This window comes from Triticum aestivum, chromosome 4B (genome assembly GCF_018294505.1).
Source record: "Triticum aestivum cultivar Chinese Spring chromosome 4B, IWGSC CS RefSeq v2.1, whole genome shotgun sequence".
Taxonomy (NCBI): Eukaryota; Viridiplantae; Streptophyta; class Magnoliopsida; order Poales; family Poaceae; genus Triticum; species Triticum aestivum.
The window spans coordinates 619,911,316-619,935,390 of record NC_057804.1 but is presented as its reverse complement, the minus strand read 5'-3'; the positions used below and the strand labels follow the sequence as shown (position 1 = coordinate 619,935,390).

Genomic DNA, 24,075 nt, shown 5'->3' with positions numbered 1-24,075 from the left:
TTGATGAACAACTTGCTAGAGCTAAAGATACTGAGAATACTGAAACTGATGAAATTATTGAAACTGAGAATTACGAAACACCTATTAGACCTAGCTCTCCTAGAGTTGAATTGCCTAAGATACCTAAGGGTTATGTTATGGATGGAGAGGTAGCTAGAGACTTTCTTGCTTGTAAAGTTATTATGGAAGTTGAAAGAAAAATCTTTGAATGCTAGAATGAAATGTGATCCTAAGTTTGCTACGCCACCTATCTTTGTAATTGATAAGGATTATGAGTTCTCTGTCGACCCAAAGTTAATTACTTTAGTTGAATCTGATTCTTTTGATGGCAATGAAACTGAAACTGTCAACCGACTGACTTTGGCTATTGTGGTCAGTTGATTTTGAATGTAGGAAGAAGGAAGGGACTCGCCGGAGAGAAGGAAGGGGCTCGCCGGAGGACTACCCCATTATCTATCTTAGGGTTTAGGGTGAGGGCGGTGGTGAGGCGATGGTAGGCTTCACGGGAGAAAAAAACTGAACACAGGCGAGGCTAGAGGGATAGCCGGGGCGGCAGCAAGACCTGCGATGGGGTCGGTTCAGGCGGTGTGACGAGGCGGTCACGGGAGCGGTGCTGGCCGTGGACGGTGGTGGCCGGCGATTCAGCCGATCGTATGTTTGGCGGGTCGAAAAAGAAGGCTGGAGATAGAAGAAGCAATATGCACCATTTATTTTCCATCCAACGGCTGAAACGAAATCGACTGACCCGTATTCGTTTTTCAGGAGACTTACGTCTAGCCATTCCCGAACTTATACACACAAACAAAACTGGAAGGCGATGCAAACTGCGACGAAAACGTGAAAGAACTTGAACAAAAGGCACCAACATTACAGCCAGAGCACACATCATCCACTGCTTCTCAAGCAATACTTGTAACTTTTTAATCTCAAACAGACCAAGCTAAGCACACACATGCAACGACAGGTCACAGAGCGACAGGTTTTCCTGCAATACCAAATGGGCTAATCTTTCTACTCCTCACCATTGGTATTCCGGCAAGTCCCCTTTCATATCCAATACTTCCTTCAATCTGCTGCTCTCACTGCTAAATTGCCTGAGCCTAGCTACTTCGTACCATACACAATCATGGCTTTTGGGAAAAGCTATACTACAGTACCATATGCATACCAGCGAACAATAATGGTGCATTCGGCAAAGAGCTGCTGCTGCCAGAGGATTCCCCTCCTCATTTATGATAGAATCATCGGCGAAATCCTCGATCGGTCCTCAGGCCATTGTTCTATCTTCAGACGCTTGGCTGAACGGCGTTTGAATGGACCTGAAGGTGTCTTTCTTCACGATGGCTTACAATCCTGTGCTTCAGTTCTCCGCGGTGTGTTGTGAGCTCATCCAATATTTCAGCGCCGATCCTGCCGTCGCAGCTTCCTGAGATCGAGCCATCTTCCTCCTGCGCGCGTGAGGAACAAAAAATGTTTCAGATTAACATAGGATGACTGACACCTTGGGGAACTGCAGAGAATGAAACAAAAACAAAAGGAGAAATATTATAGGAGAAGACAAGCTGAAGTTATATATACCAGTAGTGTGTGTTCATGTTGGACCCCTTCAAGTTCTTCGTACTCAGCGGCGTCCAGTTCGCGCAAGTCATTGGGCTCAAAAAACTTGGGGAGCAGGTACTGCCTGATGAGAATCATGAGGAAGAAAGGCAGCGGGAAGAGAATCCCAGCTATCGGTATCCATGTCGTGCCGAAGCATATCAAGAAATACACAATCTGGAAGATCGTAAAGACATATATCGTTCTCGGAGACACCGACTCCACGAATGATGCATGGGGACCTTCCAAGACCCTGCAATTGTCACAATACCAAGGGTTGGTGCATTCTGTTATGGAAACGCCGAATCTTAACAAAAATGGTGTGATGCAAAAGGAAGCATTCATTTGTTCAGATTAGATGAACAGATGCAGAATCGACATTACTTGTAGCGTCGGCTTGCTCCAATGCACAAAAATTGTATCCTTTCCCAAAACTGGTTCCCTGGTAGGCTATCAATGGCCATGTAGGCAAAGTAACCCCAGAGGACCGAAGTTGGTATCATCTTGATAACCGGCATAGCTCCGACGCAGCCACCAACCAGCAAGGACTGCAGAAGGTTGCTTAGTCTCTGTTCGTTCACTCGAACGGGCAAATGTGCTTCGATATGTTTTCTAGGATCAAATTCTCCAGCCAATTTCCCATCCTCATCACCTTCACGCAGCACTGCATCCTTCAAGCTCTTCAAGTCCTTGTCAACAGAATCAGCCTGCAGACAGATTTTTTAGCCTAGAAGTCATTTTGGCAACTGTTGCAATATCATTCATTACAAAAAACTTAATTTGTTGTGCATGACATGAAAGGGAAATTAGATAGGAAGATGACAAAGATTGAGAAACTCACATCCTGTTTATTATCCATTTCGATGAACACTTCATGCATCTTGCCATAGATTTCCAAACTGCTTGCACGGTTCGACATGCCCTCTTTGGCAGTTCGAAGCATCTTTTTGCGCATTAACTAAATTGACAGAAAAAAGAGAAGAGAGATGAGCAAAACTGGCTACTGTAGCAAATGGTTCAAATCAGTCTGAATCTCACTCACCTGCCCCTTGAGGACAGCAAGGCTCCTTGTATGCATGGGGGACTGAGGAAGTACTCCATTTGCTGGAGGAATGCCAATCAAACCGCATATTAGGACCTGCACCATTCACATATATACTATGAGAAAAGGATACATGACATGGTACATCGGAATTTGGAGTTAAAATGTAGTCAGGTATCGGGATAGACGGGGAGGGGCGGTGTGTATGCTGGCCTCGTATTGCCCCTCCATAATATTCCTCATTCTTATATTTGTTTTTTTCTTCCAAAAAGGAGGTTGAAACCCCCGGCCTCTGCATCATTAAGATGCACGTGAGGAATAAAAATGTATTGTCATACTTTTCAATAGCATATGTAGTTGGTTGTTATAGGTTCTTAAGAAAATCGTGACAAGACATAATACAAAAGAAGAGTGTGCAAGTAGAATGAATTAGACACCATATACCATGAATCCAAGTACCAAAATGTCATAATGGTAGGCAGAAGGTTTCTTCAAATTGAACTCCTGTTGCTGAGCCAACTGTGAAGCCACACTATGATCGAAGAAGTACAGTCCTGCAACCATCAAAGCAGGCACGATGGCTGCAAATATATATACTGGAGGGACCGAAAGCAAATCCTGAAAGTAAACGCCAAATAAAAAACATTCATGAGTACCATGACACACAATTTTTATAAGCTTTACTAAGTTTGAACTGCGAAGGCCACGAATAATATTTACACATGTAGAACCACAAGTAATTTGACTTGATACCTTTGCCACGGTCCAATGCCCCAGTGAACTTGACTCCCAGGGTAGTGGGCTGAAGAGCCTCCTAGGCACTCCTGAAGGGACACCGCTCGGTAGTGCGTACGAAAATGCCGTCCACGCGATCACCATAAGAGGGACGCCATAATCCGCAATGAAGCTTCTGATCCATCCTGCAAATGGCAACTCAAAGGCAAAGTGATCAGTGAACATGGCAGAGAGCTCGGTTTGCACTTCACTGGTATACACAACAAGATATAAATGGAGTGAAGGTGTGACCAACCTATGCCATACAACCATGACCTTGCCCGCCTAGTCTTGAGTGCACTGTATAGCAGGCCAATTGAGAAGATAACACCAAGTAGGCCATTGACATATATCCACTGGAACTGGTATATGGGCGAACTGCGGTCAGAGATCTTGGCATCTTTCGGCATACTAAACTCACTCACGATTCCCTGCAATACATGGATGGTGCCCCTATTAAATATCGTCGCCACGGTGAAAATAACTATGGTTAATTTGCTAGACATGATAGCATACCTTGATAGCTTCTTGCAGGAAGAGAACGGTGATCAACATCCCGAAAAGTTCTCCTGCAACCCTCGTGAATCTGCTTATCACATTGGAAGCATTGAACATTGCCAACAGAAACAGCATGATAGCAGTCCAAATGCAGACCCTGGATGTCAAGAGAGAGCATGCAATTACGTTTACAATATCAAAGCTATCCACATCATGAGGGTGAAAACTATTTTAGTACCTATACTACGTACCATCCAGCCCAAGCTAAATATAGCCGTTCTCCCAGACCCGGCTGCTTCTTGGCAAAGTTGTAGAGATAAGTGTACATGATAATAGTAGGTTCTGCCACTCCAACGATCATCATTGGCTTCCCGCCAAGAATCGCATGTATTATCCCACATATCGCCGTAGATGCCAAAGTTTCAACCGTGCTGAGAATACCATCTGAAACAGACCTCTTCTTAGTATTATAGATTGCATGCAAATTTAAACTTCCCCATGTGTAGTAGAGTGTGGTAATTAAGAGGGCAATGATTTACTTGTTAAGCTGTTTTACAATGGTCACTAGTAGAAAAAGAGGCTTCCGTCCAGCCTCATTAGTCGCGAAACTGTAGGAACCGCGACTAATGAAGTCTTCAGTCGCGGTTCGGCAGATGAACCGCGACCAAATGCCTGGGCCCAGGGCGCTCGCGGGCTTTAGTCGCGGTTGGCCAGGCCAACCGCGACTAAAGGTGCCCAAAGGCCTTTAGTCGCGGTTGGCCTGGCCAACCGCGACTAAAGCTCGCGGGCTTTAGTCGCGGTTGGCCAGGCCAACCGCGACTAAAGGTGCGCAAAGGCCTTTAGTCGCGGTTGGCCAGGCCAACCGCGACTAAAGCTCCTCCCCTATATATACCAGTTCAGCACGCTCACTTAGCCATTTGGTGCCACTTCTCTTCACAAGCTTCACAAGGGGGTGTAGGTTTGCTTTTGGTTCCTCTTATGCACACAAGGTGTTTGATGAAATGCCCTAAGAGGGTGAAACAAACATGATATGAAGTGTTGGAGCCACACTTGAGGTTCCTCATTTATTTTTTCCTCCTCGATCGCGGTTAGCAACTTGAACCTTTCATGCATGTGTGTCATTGATAAAATATGCATGTGTGCAGTTCATTGTTTAATTTATATTATTTGTAGCTAGTTAGTTTAACAAATGCATGATGGTTAATTATATATTTTATATTATAATAATGCAGATGAATCGGCAATGGATGTACGGTAACCGACTCTCCGGCGAGTTCACTACGGGTTTGAAAGATTTCCTCGTAGTGGCTAATGCGAACAAGCAGGGGGGTTTTGTTATCTGTCCATGTGTTATCTGTAAGAATCAGAAGGGTTACTCTTCCTCAAGAGATGTTCACATGCATCTGCTTCGGCACGGTTTCATGCCAAGCTATAATTGTTGGACCAAGCATGGAGAAAGAGGGGTTATAATGGAAGAAGATGAAGAAGGGGATGATTTCATCGATGAAAGCTATCTTGCTCATTTCGGTGATACTTTCATGGAGGATGCTGAAGGTGAAGGGGAAGGTGAAGAAGAGGCACGTGATGATCCCGTTGATGATCTTGGTCGGACCATTGCTGATGCACGGAGACGCTGCGAAACTGAAAAGGAGAGGGAGAATTTGGATCGCATGTTAGAGGATCACAGAAAGGCGCTGTACCCCGGATGCGATGATGGTCTGAAAAAGCTGGGCTGCACACTGGATTTGCTGAAATGGAAGGCAGAGGCAGGTGTAGCTGACTCGGCATTTGAAAACTTGCTGAAAATGTTGAAGAATATGTTTCCAAAGGATAACGAGTTGCCCGCCAGTACGTACGAAGCAAAGAAGGTTGTCTGCCCTCTAGGTTTAGAGGTTCTGAAGATACATGCATGCATCAACGACTGCATCCTCTACCGCGGTGAATACGAGAATTTGAATGAATGCCCGGTATGCACTGCATTGCGTTATAAGATCAGAGGCGATGACCCTGGTGACGATGTTGAGGGCCAGAAACCCAGGAAGAGGGTTCCCGCCAAGGTGATGTGGTATGCTCCTATAATACCACGGTTGAAACGTCTGTTCAGGAACAAAGAGCATGCCAAGTTGTTGCGATGGCACAAAGAGGACCGTAAGTCGGACGGGGAGTTGAGACACACCGCAGATGGAACGCAATGGAGAAAGATCGACAGATGGTTCAAAGATTTTGCAGCTGACGCAAGGAACATAAGATTTGCTCTAAGTACGGATGGCATGAATCCTTTTGGCGAGCAGAGCTCCAGCCATAGCACCTGGCCCGTGACTCTATGCATCTACAACCTTCCTCCTTGGTTGTGCATGAAGCGGAAGTTCATTATGATGCCAGTGCTCATCGAAGGTCCGAAGCAACCCGGCAACGACATCGATGTGTACCTAAGGCCATTAGTTGATGAACTTTTACAGCTGTGGGGTGGTGTCCGTGTGTGGGATGAGCACAAACAAGAGGAATTTGACCTACGAGCGTTGCTTTTCGTAACCATCAACGATTGGCCTGCTCTTAGTAACCTTTCGGGACTGTCAAATAAGGGATACAATGCATGCATGCACTGCTTACATGAGACTGAAAGTGTACATTTGCCAAATTGTAAGAAGAACGTGTACCTTGGGCATCGTCGATTTCTTCCGAAAATTCATCCAGTAAGAAAGAAAGGCAAGCATTACAACGGCAAGGCAGATCACCGGCCGAAGCCTGCGGAACGCACTGGTGCTGAGGTATTTGATATGGTCAAGGATTTGAAAGTCATCTTTGGAAAGGGTCCTGGCGGACAATCAGTTCCGAAGGGAGCTGACGGGCACGCAGCCATGTGGAAGAAGAAATCTATATTCTGGGAGCTAGAATATTGGAAAGTCCTAGATGTCCGCTCTGCAATCGACGTGATGCACGTTACGAAGAATATTTGCGTGAACCTCCTAAGCTTCTTGGGCGTGTATGGGAAGACAAATGATACAAAGGAAGCACGGCAGGACCAGCAACGTTTGAAAGACCCTGATGACCGGCATCCGGAATGGTTTCAAGGTCGTGCCAGCTACGCTCTGACCAAAGAAGAGAAGGTCATCTTTTTTGAATGCCTGAGCAGTATGAAGGTCCCGTCTGGATTCTCGTCCAATATAAAGGGAATAATAAACATGGCGGAGAAAAAGTTCCAAAACCTGAAGTCTCACGACTGCCACGTGATTATGACGCAATTGCTTCCGATTGCTTTGAGGGGGCTCCTGCCGGAAAATGTTCGAGTAGCCATTGTGAAGCTATGTGCATTCCTCAATGCAATCTCTCAGAAGGTAATCAATCCAGAAGTTCTACCACGGTTACAGAACGATGTGATCCAATGTCTTGTCAGTTTCGAGTTGGTGTTCCCGCCATCCTTCTTCAATATTATGACGCACCTCCTGGTTCACCTAGTCGAAGAGATTTTCGTTCTCGGTCCTGTATTTCTACACAATATGTTCCCCTTCGAGAGGTTCATGGGAGTATTAAAGAAATATGTTCGTAACCGTGCTAGGCCAGAAGGAAGCATCGCCAAGGGCTATGGAAATGAGGAGGTAATTGAGTTTTGTGTTGACTTTGTTCCTGACCTTAAGCCGATTGGTCTTCCTCGATCGCGGCACGAGGGGAGACTAAGTGGAAAAGGCACGATCGGAAGGAAATCAACGATATGTATGGACGGCCATTCTCTGACTGAAGCACACCACACTGTACTGACCAATTCCAGCTTGGTGGCTCCGTACTTTGAGAAACACAAGAATATTTTACGCTCGGACAACCCGGGGAAGCCTGAATCCTGGATTAGGAAGGCCCACATGGAGACTTTCGGCAGTTGGTTGAGAAAACATTTAATGAATAACAATGATGTTGTAGATCAGCTGTACATGTTGGCCAAGACACCATCTTCGACTATAACGACTTTCCAAGGGTACGAGATAAATGGGAATACATTTTACACGATCGCCCAAGATAAAAAGAGCACCAACCAAAACAGTGGTGTCCGCTTTGATGCAGCAACCGAGAATGGGCAAAAGGTCACATATTATGGTTACATAGAGGAGATATGGGAACTTGACTATGGACCCTCCTTTAAGGTCCCTTTGTTCCGGTGCAAATGGTTCAAGCTAACAGGAGGTGGGGTAAAGGTGGACCAGCAATACGGAATGACAATGGTGGATTTCAACAATCTTGGTTACCTTGACGAACCATTCGTCCTAGCGAAAGATGTCGCTCAGGTTTTCTATGTGAAGGACATGAGTAGCAAACCGAGGAAACGGAAAGATAAGAAAACGATCAGTGCATCATGCGATGATCCAAAGCGCCACATTGTTCTTTCAGGGAAAAGAAACATCGTGGGAGTGGAGGACAAGACAGACATGTCAGAAGATTATAATATGTTTGCTGAAATTCCGCCCTTCAAAGTGAACACCGACCCAAGCATTAAGTTAAATGATGAGGATGCTCCATGGATACGGCACAATCGTAAGCAAGCAGGGACACAAGGGAAGAAATGATGTGTAATAATTTATTGTATCAAACCTTTTGTCAAACCTTCAAGGGGTTTTAAAATGAATTAGTTTTATTTTTCTGATTTTTTTGATATATAATTGTATTTTTAAGATTTGAAAATGAAGAAAAAAACAGAAGAAAAAAACAGAAGAAAAAAACAGAAGAAAAAAGCAAACAGAAGAAAAACATAAGAAAAAAGGAAAAACAGAAGAAAAAAACAGAAGAAAAAAGGAAAAAGGAAAAAGGAAAAAGAAGAAAAAAACAGAAGAAAAAGGAAGAAAAAAACAGAAGAAAAAAACAGAAGAAAAAAGGAAAAACAGAAGAAAAAAACAAACAGAAGAAAAACATAAGAAAAAAACAGAAGAAAAAAGGAAAAAGGAAAAAAGGAAGAAAAAAAGAAAATATGCCACCTACTGGGCCACCACGGCCTGAATACGACTAGAAACCCATTAAAGGGCCAGGATTCAGGCCCGCAGAAGGCCCAGTAGGCCCACAGGCACACAGTGACAGAATAGGCCCGTAAGCCTGCATTTGAGAGGAGCTCGAAGTGGTAAGCGCAGCCGCGCTTATAAACCACTGTCGAAGCCTCTCGGCTAGCGAGGTGGGACTAAACATCCCACCGCACCGCGCCAGTTCTAGCACAGCCCTTTAGTCGCGGTTGGGGAGGCGGACCGCGACTAAAGGATACCTTTAGTCGCGGTTGGGGTGGCGGGCCGCGACTAAAGGGTACCTTTAGTCGCGGTCCGCCTCTCCAACCGCGACTAAAGGGTCTTTCTGCGCGGGAACGGAGGCGGCGCCAAAACCCTTTAGTCGCGGTTGGAGAGGCGGACCGCGACTAAAGGGCACCCTTTAGTCGCGGATGGGGTGCGGGCCGCGACTAAAGGGTACCTTTAGTCGCGGTCCGCCTCTCCAACCGCGACTAAAGGTGCGTCCATAAATACTGCACTTAGCAGTTTTGCCACTTCCCATTCTGCTCTCTCTCGACGCCGAAGCGCTGCCCCGACGCCGACGCCGACGCCGAAGCCCTGCCCCGACGCCGACGCCGACGCCGAAGCCCTGCGCGCCGCCGCCCCCGTCCCCAGTGAGCGCCGCCTCCGCCCGTGCCCTGCCCGCCTCCGCCCGTGCCCTGCCCGCCGCCTCCGCCCGTGCCCTGCCCGCCTCCGCCCGTGCCCTGCCTGCCGCCCGCCCGCCGCCCTGCCGCCCGCCGTCGCCCTCGCCCCCGTCGCGCCGGACTGCCCGTCCCCGCCTCTCCTTCGTCGGTCCTCCCCGCGCATCGCCGCCCTCTCCTTGGTGAGCTCCCCATCGGGCCCCGTCCGGCCGTCTCCCCGGCCCCCTCCGAACGCTGCGCCCGCCGGCCCGTCCCGTCGCCGCGCCCGCCTCTGCATGGCGGCGCCGCGTCGCGGCTCCCGCACGTCCCGGTTGCGCGCTCGCCGGACCGGCCACTTCCCCTCCGCCCTGCCGCCCTGTTCCGGCCGGCGCCATCGCGGCCCTTGGCCGCCGGAGCTCGTGCCCGGCTCGTACCCGCTGCCCGCTAGCGCCGGCGCCCGTTAAGGCCCCCTGGCCCAATGACAATTGGGGCCCACGCCCCAGAAACGATTTAAAAAAAGGAGAGAAGAGAATTTAGAAAATAAATAAATAAATATATTAATTAATTAATCAGTTAATTAAATTAATTAACTTAATTAATTGTGTTTAGTAAACCTAATTAAATAACTAATATAACTAATCTGTTAATTAATCTAATTAACTTGGTTAATTAGTTAACAGACAATTTAATTAATTCTGTTAATTCTAAAAATGATATAAAACTTTAAAAATTAATATAAAATAATCCGTAACTCGGATGAAAATACTTTGTACATGAAAGTTGCTCAGAACGATGAGGCGGATCCGGATACGCAGCCCGTTCGTCCGCCACACATCCCTAGCATAGCAAACACGTAACTTTCCCCTCCGGTTCATCTGTCCGAAAACGCGAATCACCGGGGATACTTTCCCGGATGTTTCCCCCTTTCGCCGGTACGACCTACTGCCGCGTTAGGGCACACCTAGCACCGCGTATTGCCAGGTTACGCTTTGTGATGCTTTGATTGCTCTGTTATTTATTGTGTTCCCCCTCCGTTACTTCTTTCCGGTAGACCCCGAGACTGCCGGCGACCCCAAGTTCGACTACGGAGCACCCGTCTCGCGCTCTACCGCGACACCCTCTCCCACCCCTTCCTCGCCCCCTCCTTTTGCCACCGCCCTTTCGCCACCGCCACCGCCACCGCCCCCCTTCTTCACTTAATTAATTTGTTTTTACTACATGTTTTCAGGACTGACATAATGGCGGACGATAGAGCTGACCCGATTATGGACAACTATGATCCGGACGGTGAAGCACATATGTTCGGCATCATAAACGGCGATATTCAATATGTGCCGACCGGAGAAGAAGAAGATGATATCTCTTCTTATCTGAACCTTGACGGTGAAGATGAAGGGCGCCGTCAGCAAGATGATGCCGAACAAACGTCGATAAACGACGATCTTCAAATGGAAGTAGCAACCACCTCCGGCGCCGAGGTATATATATACATTGAGCCTCTGGTGATACAAACTAACTGATTTGAATAAATATGTGTGTACTAACGCGCGCGACTCTTTCTTATTTTAGCCCTCGGCCGGATCGTCGAAACAATCGAGTACGTCGTCAAAGCGTGGCGCAACCAAGACGATGAAACAAGGAGAAACATGCACCATCGAGGTTGTCGACAGTGCAACCGGCAGGCCGCTGGAGCCCCGCAAGAACGCCACCAAGTTTGTCAGCCAATGCGGAGCCATTGTTAGAGACAACGTCTCGATCACCGTCCAGGAGTGGAATGAGCCAAAGAAGGCACGAATTGATGGTTTCACTTTTGTCGATAAGAGAACAAAAAAAGATTGCTTCAAGAAGCTTATGGAACATTTCGTTCTACCTCCGGAATACAACAAATTCGATGAGGAGGGTAACAAGATTGAGGAAAACAAGGAGAGGAGGAGGCTAGTCAAACAGTTCGCTCTTCATAAGATGGCCGACGCATTCCGGAAATTCAAGCAAAATCTAGCCCATGACTTTGTCAAGCAGAACAAGACTCCGGATTTCAAAGGACAATATGAGAAACTGAAAGATGATTGGCCAGAATTTGTGAAGCAAAAGAAATCGGAGCAGTTCATTCAAATATCGAAAAAAAATAAGGAAAATGCGGCTAAGAAGGAGTACAATCATGTTATGGGGCCAGGAGGGTATCGCCTTTGGGAGCCTAGGTGGGAGAAGATGGAGAACGAGCTGAGGGCGCGAGGAATCCGTCCAGGTACGGAGGGATGGGACCCAAGGGCCAAAAGCTGGTGGTACGGGCATGGGGGAACGCTGAACCCGGAGACAGGGGAGTGTGTTTACCGGGGCAAATTAATTAAACCCACCCAAGCCCTTATTAACGCAATGAGGGATGCTCAACAGGGGAAGATCAAGTTCAACAGAGAGAACGACGCGCTGACAAAAGCCCTCGGGAATCCTGAACACGGAGGACGTGTACGAGGCATGGGGCACATTCCGTGGAAAATAGGGTTCCCCCAGAACGATGACCCGTACGGTTACAGAAGCCGTAAGAGAAAGATGGATCAGGAAGCAGATGTTGTGGCGCGGTTGGCATCGGAAATGGAGGTGATGAAGAAAACCATGAGTGTACTAGTAGCCGAAAGAGATGCAGCTCGGGTGCAGCATGAAGATCATCCAGCGGATCTCGGAAGCCAGCAGCGGAGAAGCAGCGTGGCTTCCACGGAGGCCCCACCGGAGCCTCTGGTGGTCCAAATTACTGCACCGGAGCCTCTGGTGGTCGAAATTACTTCATCGGAGCCTCCTCGCTACCCCGTGGACGATATAAAGGAGATGAAAGAATGTCATCTGTATTATCCTATCGGGAACATGTCCATGAAGGTAGCCATCGGCAGTGCTTTACCATGTTTACCTGGAGCACTCCACCACAACAACCCCATTCAAGATGGCTATGCTCGTGTCACGGTGGAGGACATAGTCCAAGGGTTTGAGGACCTGGAGATTGACATTGCTACACCTGAAGGGGAGAAAAGACTTGGAGATGTCAAGCGCCATTTCATTCTATGGCAAAAGAAGTTTATCAAGTTTCCAGGCGAGGCGCCAAGGACAACAAGTCCACCCCCCTACGGTGGTGGTGGTGGCGGTGGCGGTGGTGGTGGTGGTGGTGGTGGTGGCGGTTCACCTACACCTCCGTCACGTCAGCCGACGCCGCCCCCCAGTCCACAACGTCCGGCGGGTGATCAGCCGCCGCCCCCCAGTCCTCGTCCGGCGGGTGATCAGACGCCGCCCCCCAATCCACCTCCGGCAAAGAAGCAGAAGCAGTCCTGGATTATTAACCCGGACCCTTATGTACCTAAGACCACAAAGGTACCGGAGCCATCACTGAAGCCTCTCCCCACAAGGCCTTGGGAACGTAGTGCCGAGGAAGTCGACGCGGCCGCGGCTGCTGATTTGGAGAAATGGAAGGCGGACTGCAAGAAGAAAACAGAGCCCGAGCCCAAGCCAGTATTTTCTGATGAGCAAAAGAAGTGGGCTAAGTCATTTTTGAGCACACCGTCCCAAGCCGCGAAGAATCTGCCTAACGACTATGCACGTGAACTTCGCAGGCAGGCACTCATGTTCAAGGAGAACAAAGAGCGGGAGAAGGCCGAAAGTAAAAAAAGCGGGAAACAAGTTGCCCAGCTCGGGGAACAAAGTAAACAATCGATTGCCCCGCTTATAGTGGAAGCCTTCTGTCCTGATGCCCCCGAGATCATACAAGCTGCGGCAGCACAGGGATTGACTGTAACGAGTGCCAGAGAACAAGCGGCCAACTTAGGTATTACTCTTCGTGAACTGTTAGGCCTTGATGAGGCGCCAGTGAAGGAGGTAGTAATTACATATGTCAAGAATGGGCCTCTCGTCGAGCCTGCGGAGGAAAAGGATCTACCTCCACAAATGAAAGGTCTGCTGAAATGGTACAAGGGTTACATAAAAAATAAAAACGCCAAAGAATATATTTATGCGGAAGTTAGACATGAGCATCACTTCAAACATTACTATGTACAAATTGAACTGAGTGAATTGTTCCAGCTTTTCAATCTGCGCGAGCTCGATAAATCTATCATCAGTTGCTACGTTCTGTAAGTGATTTATTAATTTCTACCCCATCTCGTTCATATTGCCTGCACTATATATATGTCCTAACTATATTGTTGTGTCCGCTATTATACATGCAGAATGAAGATTAAGGAATGCAGAGTAAGGAACATCCATGATGTTGGGTTCATTGACCCACACATCGTTAATGGACATGTGTTGGAGCGTTACCCCGCCGACGTGGAGGCAGACCTGTGGCAGTTTCTTACAAAGCAGGAACTCAAAAGTGATATTCTATTTCCTTACCATTTTGAGTGAGTGTTTCTGTCTTGAGCACATTCTCTTTTGTTTACTCCATGCATGGTATGTGGCCGGCTAATCGATGAGTTATGCATGACGTACTGTGCATGTATCGTGTCCGCAGGTTCCACTGGATTCTGCTAGTAATTAAAGTTAACACCTCAGAATGTCTCGTCCACGACTCTGTGAATATGGATCCAAAGCTTTGGGGCGGCATGAGAAGAATGCTGCAGAAGTAATTATTTTCATTCATTTGCGCTCTATATCGATCGGCCTATTTCGTTCATTTCCTAATATCAAGTAACTAATTAATAACTCTCTTGTTCATTTAATTTTCTTTGCCTCGTAGGGTTTGGAGACGGTTCGTAGATACAAAGGTCGGTGAATTCAAAAAAGAGCTAGAATTCAAAATGTTAAAGGCTAAGAATGCTGGGGATATTCAGCCACCGGAGACCAATCTATGTGGATACTATGTCTGTGAGATGATCCGGAGATACACCTCTGAGCGGGTTCCGAGTGATACCAATGCTAAGAGGAATAACCTCCGGTGGATGCTTAGTCCAGAAGCTCGCTTCCGACCACTTCAAGAGGAACTAGCTGGATGGTTCAGCAGGGAAGTCCTCCATCCTAAAGGAGAACACTATTACGAGGACGTAGAACTTTATATGCATTAAATCATGTATGGAAACTTGTTCAAAATTGTATATGGTCATCCGATGATATTGAATATATATTGTATATTCCTCTTGAATTCTTTTTGGTTCTAATTTCAAATTTATTTGAAATTGTACATTCATATGCATGTATGTAGTACCGTAGAATATATGAAACTCCTTCAAAATTAAAATAAAGCACAAAAGAAATAAAACAATACAAATTAAACAGAAAACAGGTTTAAGGGGGGAGGTTTAGGGGGGGGGCTAAAACCCTAAACCTGCGGCGGCCTTTAGTCGCGGTTGGCCAGAAGAACCGCGACTAAAGGTCCTCCGCCCCGACGGCCACCTGGCGCCCACGTGGACGGGCCTTTAGTCGCGGTTCTTAAGCAACCGCGACTAAAGGGGGGGGCCTTTAGTCGCGCCCGGTCGGTCGCGGTTGCGCAACCGCGACTAATGGCAGTTGCGAACCGCGACCAAAGGCCTTTTTTCCACCAGTGGGTTTTTCTTAGGCTGGTCATAGTGGGGAGTAACTTAGACTAGTAACATGCATATGTTACTAGTCTATGTTACTACCTCTATAGTGCATAGTATCATATAGTAGTATCATAGATGGTCTCATTTATTGCCATGCATGACACTTAGTAGCATCACATTTATTATGTTACGGTATCTACCTATATTACTATAACCATCTCTCTCTTCTTTAATTACCTGCCACATAAGCACGTTTGCGAGTCCCAAGTACATGTTACTACTTATGTTACTCCCACTATGGTCAGCCTTACCTCTAGAGGGGTCAGAGTTGTAATGAGTCCTGGCCTTTGACTGTTGATGTTTTTTATTGCAAAAAGATTATACTGGATCCTCCAATTAATGCAATGTGGCATAAAAAGGGGACTACTAATGCACATTATTGTCTTTCCTAAACAAATCAGACGCTTTATTCCCCAAATCAAGGTGATTAAATTAATTGTTTTATCTTTTGAGGAAAGGGGATTAAAGTACGGTTTTGCTAAAACTCATTCAGCTGAGAAAACTTTTGGTCTCATTCACTTTTTCCATCGTCAGATCCAATCACGTTGCGATTCGTGGTTTCTGTCGCTCGCAAGGCACAAGGCGCAGCCCATCTCTTGGTTGGCTCACAGCCCGTTTCTTTTTTCTGTCGCTCTTTTTTTCTTGTGTCACGCTGAGGGAGAAGACTCCGTGATGGGTTTTTTCCGTCGGCCTTGCTTGTGACATCGGGCCAGTTATTTTTCCTTTTTGTCCTAGGCTAGCAACAGGGGTGCACCGGAGATAATAAGACGGGTTTTTTCTGCATTTCGTTTTTCTTTGATGTTGTATTTTTTGTCCATTATTCCTATTTAACTCTCTATTTTACCTTCCTTTTTTTATATTTTTCACTTTTCTATTATTTTTGGGTTGGGAGAAAAATGTAAATATTTTTAAAACTAATTTCTACTCAGACGAGATTTGGTTAATTTTTGAAATGTATTAGAAGATATTTTTTATACTTTTTTGTGTTCCTTTTTTTCTCTTGTTTTTTATGATAATCATTATTTATATTTTTGACTCACGGAGAGGGTGATAGCTAGATACATTCTACTCCCCTCGTTCCTAAATATTTGTCTTTTTAGATATTTTAAATGGACTACCACATACGGATGTATATAGACATATTTTAGAGTGTAGATTCACTCATTTTGTGTGCTGCTTCGTAATTGCCTGAGTAGCATGTCCACAATCGTCTCGCAACTACGAGGGCCCGCATGCCACTTGCAAGTAGACCATCGACTCGCAACTGGTCTTTTGTGTTGTTGTTATGTTGTTGTTTTTGTTATTTTTGTTCTTGTTGTTGGTTGTTGTTGTTATTGTTGTTGTGTTGGTTGTTGGGGGTGTTTACTTGATTCCACCGAAAGCTTGACCATCTACTAGCAAATGGTCTACTTGCAAACAGACCATCGACTCGAAACTAGTCTGTTCTTTTTTACTTTTGTAATTGTCCTAGTTGTAAGTCCACCATAGAAGCAACAGTGGGTGCCCGCATGCCAGTTGCAAGTAGACCATCGACTCGCACCTAGGGTTGTTTTACTCGATGCCACTTGCAACTTGACCATGGACTTGCAACTGGTCTGTTTTTTATGTAGTTTTTGCAATTGCCCTAGTTGTAAGTCCATCATTGACTCGCAACTGTGAAGGGCCCGCATGCCAATTGCAAATAGACCCTCGACTCGCAACAGTCTGTTGTCTTTTGTAGTTTTGTAATTGCCCTAGTTGCAAGTCCGCCGTCGAGTCGCAATTGTGGGTGCCCGCATGCCACTTGCAAGTAGACCATCGACTCACAACTAGGGTTGTTTACTCGATGCCACTTGCAACTTGACCATCAACTTGCAACTCGGCTTTTTTGTTGTTGTTTGCAATTGCCCTAGTTGCAAGTCCACCATCGACTCGCAACTATGGGGGCTCGCATGCCACTTGCAAATGGACCCTTCACTCGCAACTGGTCTGTTTTTGTTTTGTAGTTTTGTAATTGCCCTAGTTGCAAGTCCATCATCGACTCGCAATTGTGGGTGCATGCATGCCACTTGCAAGTAGAACACTGACTCGCAACTAGGGTTGTTTACTCGATGCCACTTGCCACTCGACCATCAACTTGCAACTCGATTTTTTGTTGTTGTTTTGCACTTGCCCTAGTTGCAAGTCAATCATCGACTCGCCACTGTGGGGGCCCGCATGCCACTTGCAAATGGATCCTCGACTCGCAACTGGTCTGTTTTTTGTATGTAGTTTTTGCAATTGCCCCAGTTGCAAGTCAACCATCGACTCACACCTGTAGGGGGCCTACATCCCACTTGCAAATAGACTCTCAACTCGCAACTGGTCTATTATTTTTTGTAGTTTTGTAATTTCCCTAGTTGCAAGTCCACCATCGACTCGCAACTGGTCCGTTATTTTTCTAGTTTTGTAATTTCCCTAGTTGCAAGTCCAACATTGAGTCGCAACTGTGGGTGCCCGCATGACCATCGACTCGCAACTAGGGTTGTTTACTCGATGCCACTTGCAACTTGACGAACAACTTGCAACTCGGCTTTTTTGTTGTTGTTTGCAATTGCCCTAATTACCGAAAAAGGGTTTCCCCCCGCTTTGTATACAAAGCAACCAACCGAACCATACAGGAAAGGTGCTGGGGCGGAAGCAGCACAGACACGCCCAAAAAGAAATGACAGAGAAAAGCAAAAGAAACAAATGCCGACAACAGCGGATCAACAAAAGCGAAGAAGCCTCGCGATCGCAGCGCCCACCAGGCTCTTCCACTAGACTCCAAGACTCTGAAGTGCTGGCACCTATCAACACCTCCAAGAAGGATCGCGACGATGACGACGCTGCTGCCAAGGGTTTCCCCCGGTACACGACGAGGCGAGAGGAAGGGTAGCCCCGACGCCCTCCCGGAAGGTCAGGAGGCACCCACAGGCGCCACTGCGCCGGTGTCGGCCATGTCGACAGGGGTTTCCCCCGATCCCAACCCGCACCTCGGGCGCCCCGGAGCCTGCCACCAAACCAACCACCACCGTGCGCCAACGCGGTCACGAGGGGGCCTGCATGCCACTTGCAAATAGACCCTTGACTCATAACTGGTCTGTTTTTTTACTTTTCTAATTGCCCTAGTCACAAGTCCACAATCGAGTCACAATTTGTGGGTGCCCGCATGCCACTTGCAAGTAGACCATCGACTCGCGACTGGTCTATTTTTTTCTTGGTGTTAGATCTTTTTATTGTAGTTGCGACTGCTCCAACCGCAACTACAGAACATATAATGTGGCCGCAACCGAAGGTCGGGGGATAGTTGTCGATGCCGATGAAATCGGTTCCATTTTTTGTTAGGTCTTTTTGTTGTAGTTGCAACCGCTCCAACCCAGAGCAATTTGCAACTCAGCACACCCTAGCGCAACTGTAGGACATATAATGCAACCGCAACTAGGGGTGGGGGAAGGGTTGTCGACCTCGATGGAATACAAGCAACTGTGGGGCCCGCATGTCACTTGCAAGTGGATCATCGACTTGCAACTTTGGGTAGTTACTCAATGTCAGTTGCAACTCAACCCTGGACTTGCAACTAGCCAATTTTTGTGTGCTGCTTTGTAATTGCCCCAGTAGATGTCCACAATCATCTCACAACTTCGAGGGCCCGCATGCCACTTGCAACTAGATCATCGACTCGCAACTGGTCTTTTGTGTTATTGTATGTTGTTGTTTTTGTTCTTGTTGTTGGTTGTTGTTGTTATAGTTGTTGTGTTGGTTGTTGGTGGTGTTTACTCGATGCCACTTGCAGCTTGACTGTCTACTAGCAAATGGTCTACTTGCAAATAGACCATCGACTCGAAACTCGTCTTTTTTTTACTTTTGTAATTGTCCTACTTGCAAGTCCACCATTGAATCACAAATGTGGGTGATCGCATGCCAGTTGCAAGTAGACCATCGACTCGCAACTATGATTGTTTTAATCGATGCCACTTGCAACTTGACCATGGACTTGCAACTGGTCTGTTTTTATGTAGTATTTGCAATTGCCCTAGTTGCAAGTCCATCATTGACTCACAACTGTGACGGACCCGCATGACAATTACAAATAGACCCTCGAATCGCAACTGGTCTGTTGTTTTTTGTAGTTTTGTAATTGCCCTAGTTGCAAGTCGACCATCGACTCGCAACTGTTAGTGCCCGCATGCCACTTGCAAGTAGACATCGACTCAGAACTACGGTTGTTTACTCGATGTCACTTGCAACTCGACCATCAACTTGCAACTCGGCTTTTTTGTTGTTGTTTGCAATTGCCCTAGTTGCAAGTCCACCATCGACTCGCAACTGTGGGGGCCCGCAAGCCACTTGCAAATGGACCCTCCACTTGCAACTGGTCTGTTTTTGTTTTGTAGTTTTGTAATTGCCCTAGTTGCAAGTCCACCATTGACTCGCAACTGTGGGTGCCCGCATGCCACTTGCAAGTATAAAATCGACTCGCAACTAGGGATGTTTACTCGACGCCACTTGCAACTCGATCATCAACTTGCAACTTGTCTTTTTGTTGTTGTTTTGCAATTGCCCTGGTTGCAAGTCAACCATCGACTCACAACTGCGGGGGCCCGCATACCACTTGCAAATAGACCCTCGACTCGCAACTGGTCTGTTTTTTGTATGTAGTTTTTACAATTGCCCTAGTTGCAAGTCAACCATCGACTCGCAACTGGCCCGTATGCCACTTGCAGATAGACCCTTGACTCGCAACTGGTCTATTTTTTTGTATGTAGTTTTTGCAATTGCCCTAGGGGCAAGTCCACCATCGACTCGCAACTTTGGGGCCTGCATCCCACTTGCAAATAGACACTCGACTCGCAATTGGTCTGTTTTTTTGTAGTTTTGTAATTAATTGCCCTAGTTGCAAGTCCAACATCGACTCGCTACTGTGGGTTCTGCATGCCACTTGCAAGTAGACCATCGACTCGCAACTAGTGTTGTTTACTCAATGCCACTTGCAACTCGACCATCGACTTGCAACTTAGCTTGTTTTGTAGTTTGTTTTTGCCCTAGTTGCAAGTCTACCATCGACTCACAAATGTGGATGCCCGCATGCCACTTGCAACTCGACTATCGACTTGCAAACTCATTTTTTGTAGTTTGTAATTGCTCTAGTGGCAAGTCCACCATCGACCCGCAACTGGTCTGTTTTTTGTCTGTACTTTTGTAATTGCCCTAATTGCAAGTCCACCATTGACTCGCAACTGATCTGTTTTTTGTCTGTACTTTTGTAATTGCCCTAGTTGCGAGTCCAACATTGACTCGCAACTGTGGGGGCCCGCATGCCACTTCTAAATATACCATTGACTTGCAACTAGGTCTTTTTGGTTTGATGCCACTTGAAAGTCGACATTCCCCCTGCAACTGGTTCATTTGTTTTTTCATGCCACTTGCAATTGGACACTCGACTTGCAACTGGTTTTTTATTTTATTTTGATACCCACTTGCACGTGGACACTCGGCTTGCCATGTTTTTTTGTTGATTCCAGTTCAAGTCAATGGTCAACTTTGCAACTGGGTTTTCTTGTTTCATGCCACTTGCCAGTCGAGGGTCGATTAGAAACTGTGGGGTCACTTTTTTTTGTTGCCACTTGCAAGTAAAGTGTCATTATTTGCATTGTGTTTTGTGATTTTACAGAGTCAACCATTTTTCTTTTTTGACTTGCAACTATGATTCTTTGTGTTCGTGACTCTTTTTTTGCAAGTCCAACCTTTTTTTGATTCGATAATTTATATTTCACAAACACTTTTTTCCGTATCTTTTTGAAGCTAAAATTTTGCAACCAAGCGCCAACTAATAACTTGAGAGCCCCTAGTTGTTACTCCTTAGTGAACACATAAATATGTTTTTTCTCCTTTTTTCATCTCTTTTTTTGTTGATTTTGTTGTAGGCGCACTATTGTTTTTTAGTGACCTTTTTTTAATCCAATTTTTAGTTTCACATTTTTTTACAAGGACAGACCCCCAAAATGCTTTATCTATGTGTTTTTAGACTAAACACAGTGTTCAGAGAGACATACTTCAAGTTCAAAGAGTTTGACTCATCATGTTCAGTAATCGCTCAGATTGTCCCCTTGACTCGTCAGTCAATGTTCGGAGAGTTTGACTCATGAGTCAATGTTAAGAGAGGATGCCTTCATTTTTCAGAGAGTTTGACTCATCAGCCATTTTTTGTCACGGTTGTCACATAGGCAACAACCTTATCTTTTAGTCATGAAAGAATGAAACCCCCCTGATGTAGTGTTTGTCAGCACCCATGTTGTGCCAGTTTTAGAGAGATGTACGTCTAGCTATGATTTTTTAACAGTGCTCTAGAGAGATGTGCGGGGCTCAAAAAAGCCCAAAACTGACAAACCAAAAAACAAACAATGACAAAAAAACAACTGAAAGCTGACAACCCAAATAGTGAGAACCAAAGAGGCCCGTTCTTGTGTTTTTTTTACCAAGAATAGCGATGGTGTAGGCTTGCCAGGAAAACGGGCTGAAACAAGAAAACGCGATGTCATGCATATGTCATGTGAATGAGACCAATTTATGTTTCATTCGAATGAGTTCCAGGCACTCCCATTAAAGTAATGAACTCCATGTATTTGGAGGTGAAACATTCTAAGAATCTTTTAACTTCCGTACACGTAGTACAAATTTATTTGAAAAGATTATACTGTACGGGATTGCACAATCTCAGTCGACTGAGACTTAACGAAGTCTCATTCAATGCTATATTCGTGAGATCTTACGTGAAGATCTGTGCAAAATTTTCTTTTAATTTCTTCTTTCTTCCTTTTTACAAGCTGTGTAATTTCTCTTTTTACCGAGACTTGGGTTAAGTCGAGATATAGCCACACTCGTATACCGTATTAGAAAAACAAACTAAATAACAAATTGTGTGTGCCTTAAAACAATCCAAACAAAATAAACCAAATTTAATTTTATATGGGGAAAACTGTTGTGAATGGATTCTGAACATTTTGTTTTGAATAAACTAAAATCTGATTGTAAAAAAATGCATGATCAAAAAATATAGACGGCTAAGACCATGTTAAAATTTGTCTTACTTGTTTCGTTGCTGAGCTGCTCTCCGAAGGCGATGACAGGGAGCGCGGAGGCGAAGAATATGTACATGGTCGGTGCCAATATCCTGGCAAACATTGGAAGGGAGGAAACATAAGCAAATCCCTCAGTAAACATGTAAAAAATGATCTTGTTGGGGTTGTTTAAATTATATACAAAATACAAGAAGAAAACTGACCCGAAGCCAGCTCGAAGGCCTGCAAGCCAGTCGTCCTTGTACCAAGGCGCTCTCCCTTGGACATCTGCGACCACTCCCTTGAAGGGGCTCCGCAGTAGATCCATGAGCTGATGAGAGAAACAACCTCAACTATTATATACTCCCTCTGTTTCTAAATATAAGTCTTTGTAAGGATTTCACTATAGACTACATATGGAGCAAAATGAGTGAATGTATACTCTAAAATGCATCTACATACATCCGTATGTGGTTCATAGTAGAATCTCTCCAAAGACTTATATTTAGAAACGGAGGGAGTAGAAAATAGGCATCGAATCAAAGGAGGGGAACAAATAGAACCCGGTGGTAGGTGCACCCGTTTCTTAAATAAAAAGTAACCAGAAAAATAGTCGAAAATCATGAATTTTGACAACAAACTTGCTTAAGCGTTAGACTTGCGTAAAAATGATTTGCAAAGAAATGATTTTCGTGGTATTGTTGGCGAAAAAAAAAACAAAATCAACACTATATTATAGTTATACTAATGGCTGGGAGTTTTTCGTTGTCGAAACTTTTGTACAAGTACGCCAGTAGGAAGTTTGTTCGAAAAAAGTTTCAAAGATTTTTGAATTTCTCCTGAATTACTAATTTTTTTCCCCAGAAACCTGTATTCATCAGGTTCATTGACAAGCAGATGCGATGTATGAAGGTATTTTCCTCGGATCGGATGGCTTGAACATGAAGAGAAAAAACTGTCTGTCTGCTTTTACTTTGACCAGAAAGAAGTTGGTAGTAGCAGTAGTACTAGCTACCGATAGAAACGACGCACGGGGTGAACTATAGTACTCCTCTTACACACACGACTTGACGACGAAGCACTCATCACCTCAACTTGTTACAAAAGACGTCAACTCTTATTAACTATATACAAGAATTTTGCTATAACGAAAGGAAATCAATCCAGTCGTAGACGTGGAAAATCAATCGCACAATTAAGCAGGCACGTGATCGACTGCTTTTCTTGTAGTACGTACAAAGTGGCAAAGCTGTGAAATGGAACGGGAGCCGCCGGAAAAGCCAGCTCGTCACATGACGGACTGGCTACTGCATCCATCCATCCAGGCGGCCGGCCGGCCGGGAAGCATCTGATGCCGACCAGACGGCGCGCGGACGAAGGAGCACCGCCGATCTCGCCCGCTCACGGGCCTACTAGCTACTAGAAACCAAACCGACATGCGGACGGACGGGAGAGTCGTGCGCACGTACCGGTGATCCGAACGCGCGGCGGCGGCGGCGGGGCTGGGAGGAAGGGAGGAAGCGGCGCGCGGCTAGCTCCGGTCGGCGACGAATGGCGGGGCCTCCCCCGCGCGGCGGGGCGGTAGAAAGAGCTGGTGTAGTGTGGTTGTTTTTTTCGAAACGGTGTAGTGTGGTTGTGGTTCCCCAAGGCGGCGGCGACGCGGTGTGGTATCTTAGGCCCCGGCCACGCCGTGTGCGGCTACTTATACGCGGGCGGGGCGAGACAGACGGAGGAAAGTCGATTTCGCCTTCGCCCTTGCCTTGCCTTGCCTTGCCTTGTGCGGCTCACTGACGAGTGGGGAGGAAGGAAGTGGACCGGCATCGCGGCGGTTGGATGCAAGTGTCTGCTCCGTCCCGTGCCGCGATCGGGATGCACGGACACGTACGGCTCATCAAACGGACGGACAGAAACCCAGAT

General features: G+C 46.2%; 1 protein-coding gene across 1 annotated transcript; it reads right to left on the bottom strand.

Annotated features, from left to right (window-relative positions):
* Positions 1–1,007: 1,007 nt before the first annotated feature.
* On the bottom strand, positions 1,008–23,814 carry LOC123089431 (boron transporter 4). Its single transcript, XM_044511114.1, has 13 exons — positions 23,628–23,814; positions 22,383–22,489; positions 22,189–22,271; positions 4,162–4,354; positions 3,929–4,067; positions 3,669–3,843; positions 3,392–3,558; positions 3,083–3,256; positions 2,639–2,734; positions 2,438–2,554; positions 1,981–2,303; positions 1,579–1,849; positions 1,008–1,445 (listed from the first exon to the last, which is right to left on the bottom strand). The coding sequence occupies exons 2-13, from the start codon at positions 22,484–22,486 to the stop codon at positions 1,287–1,289; spliced, it is 2,001 nt and encodes a 666-aa protein (XP_044367049.1). The 5' UTR covers positions 22,487–22,489; positions 23,628–23,814; the 3' UTR covers positions 1,008–1,286.
* Positions 23,815–24,075: the final 261 nt, after the last annotated feature.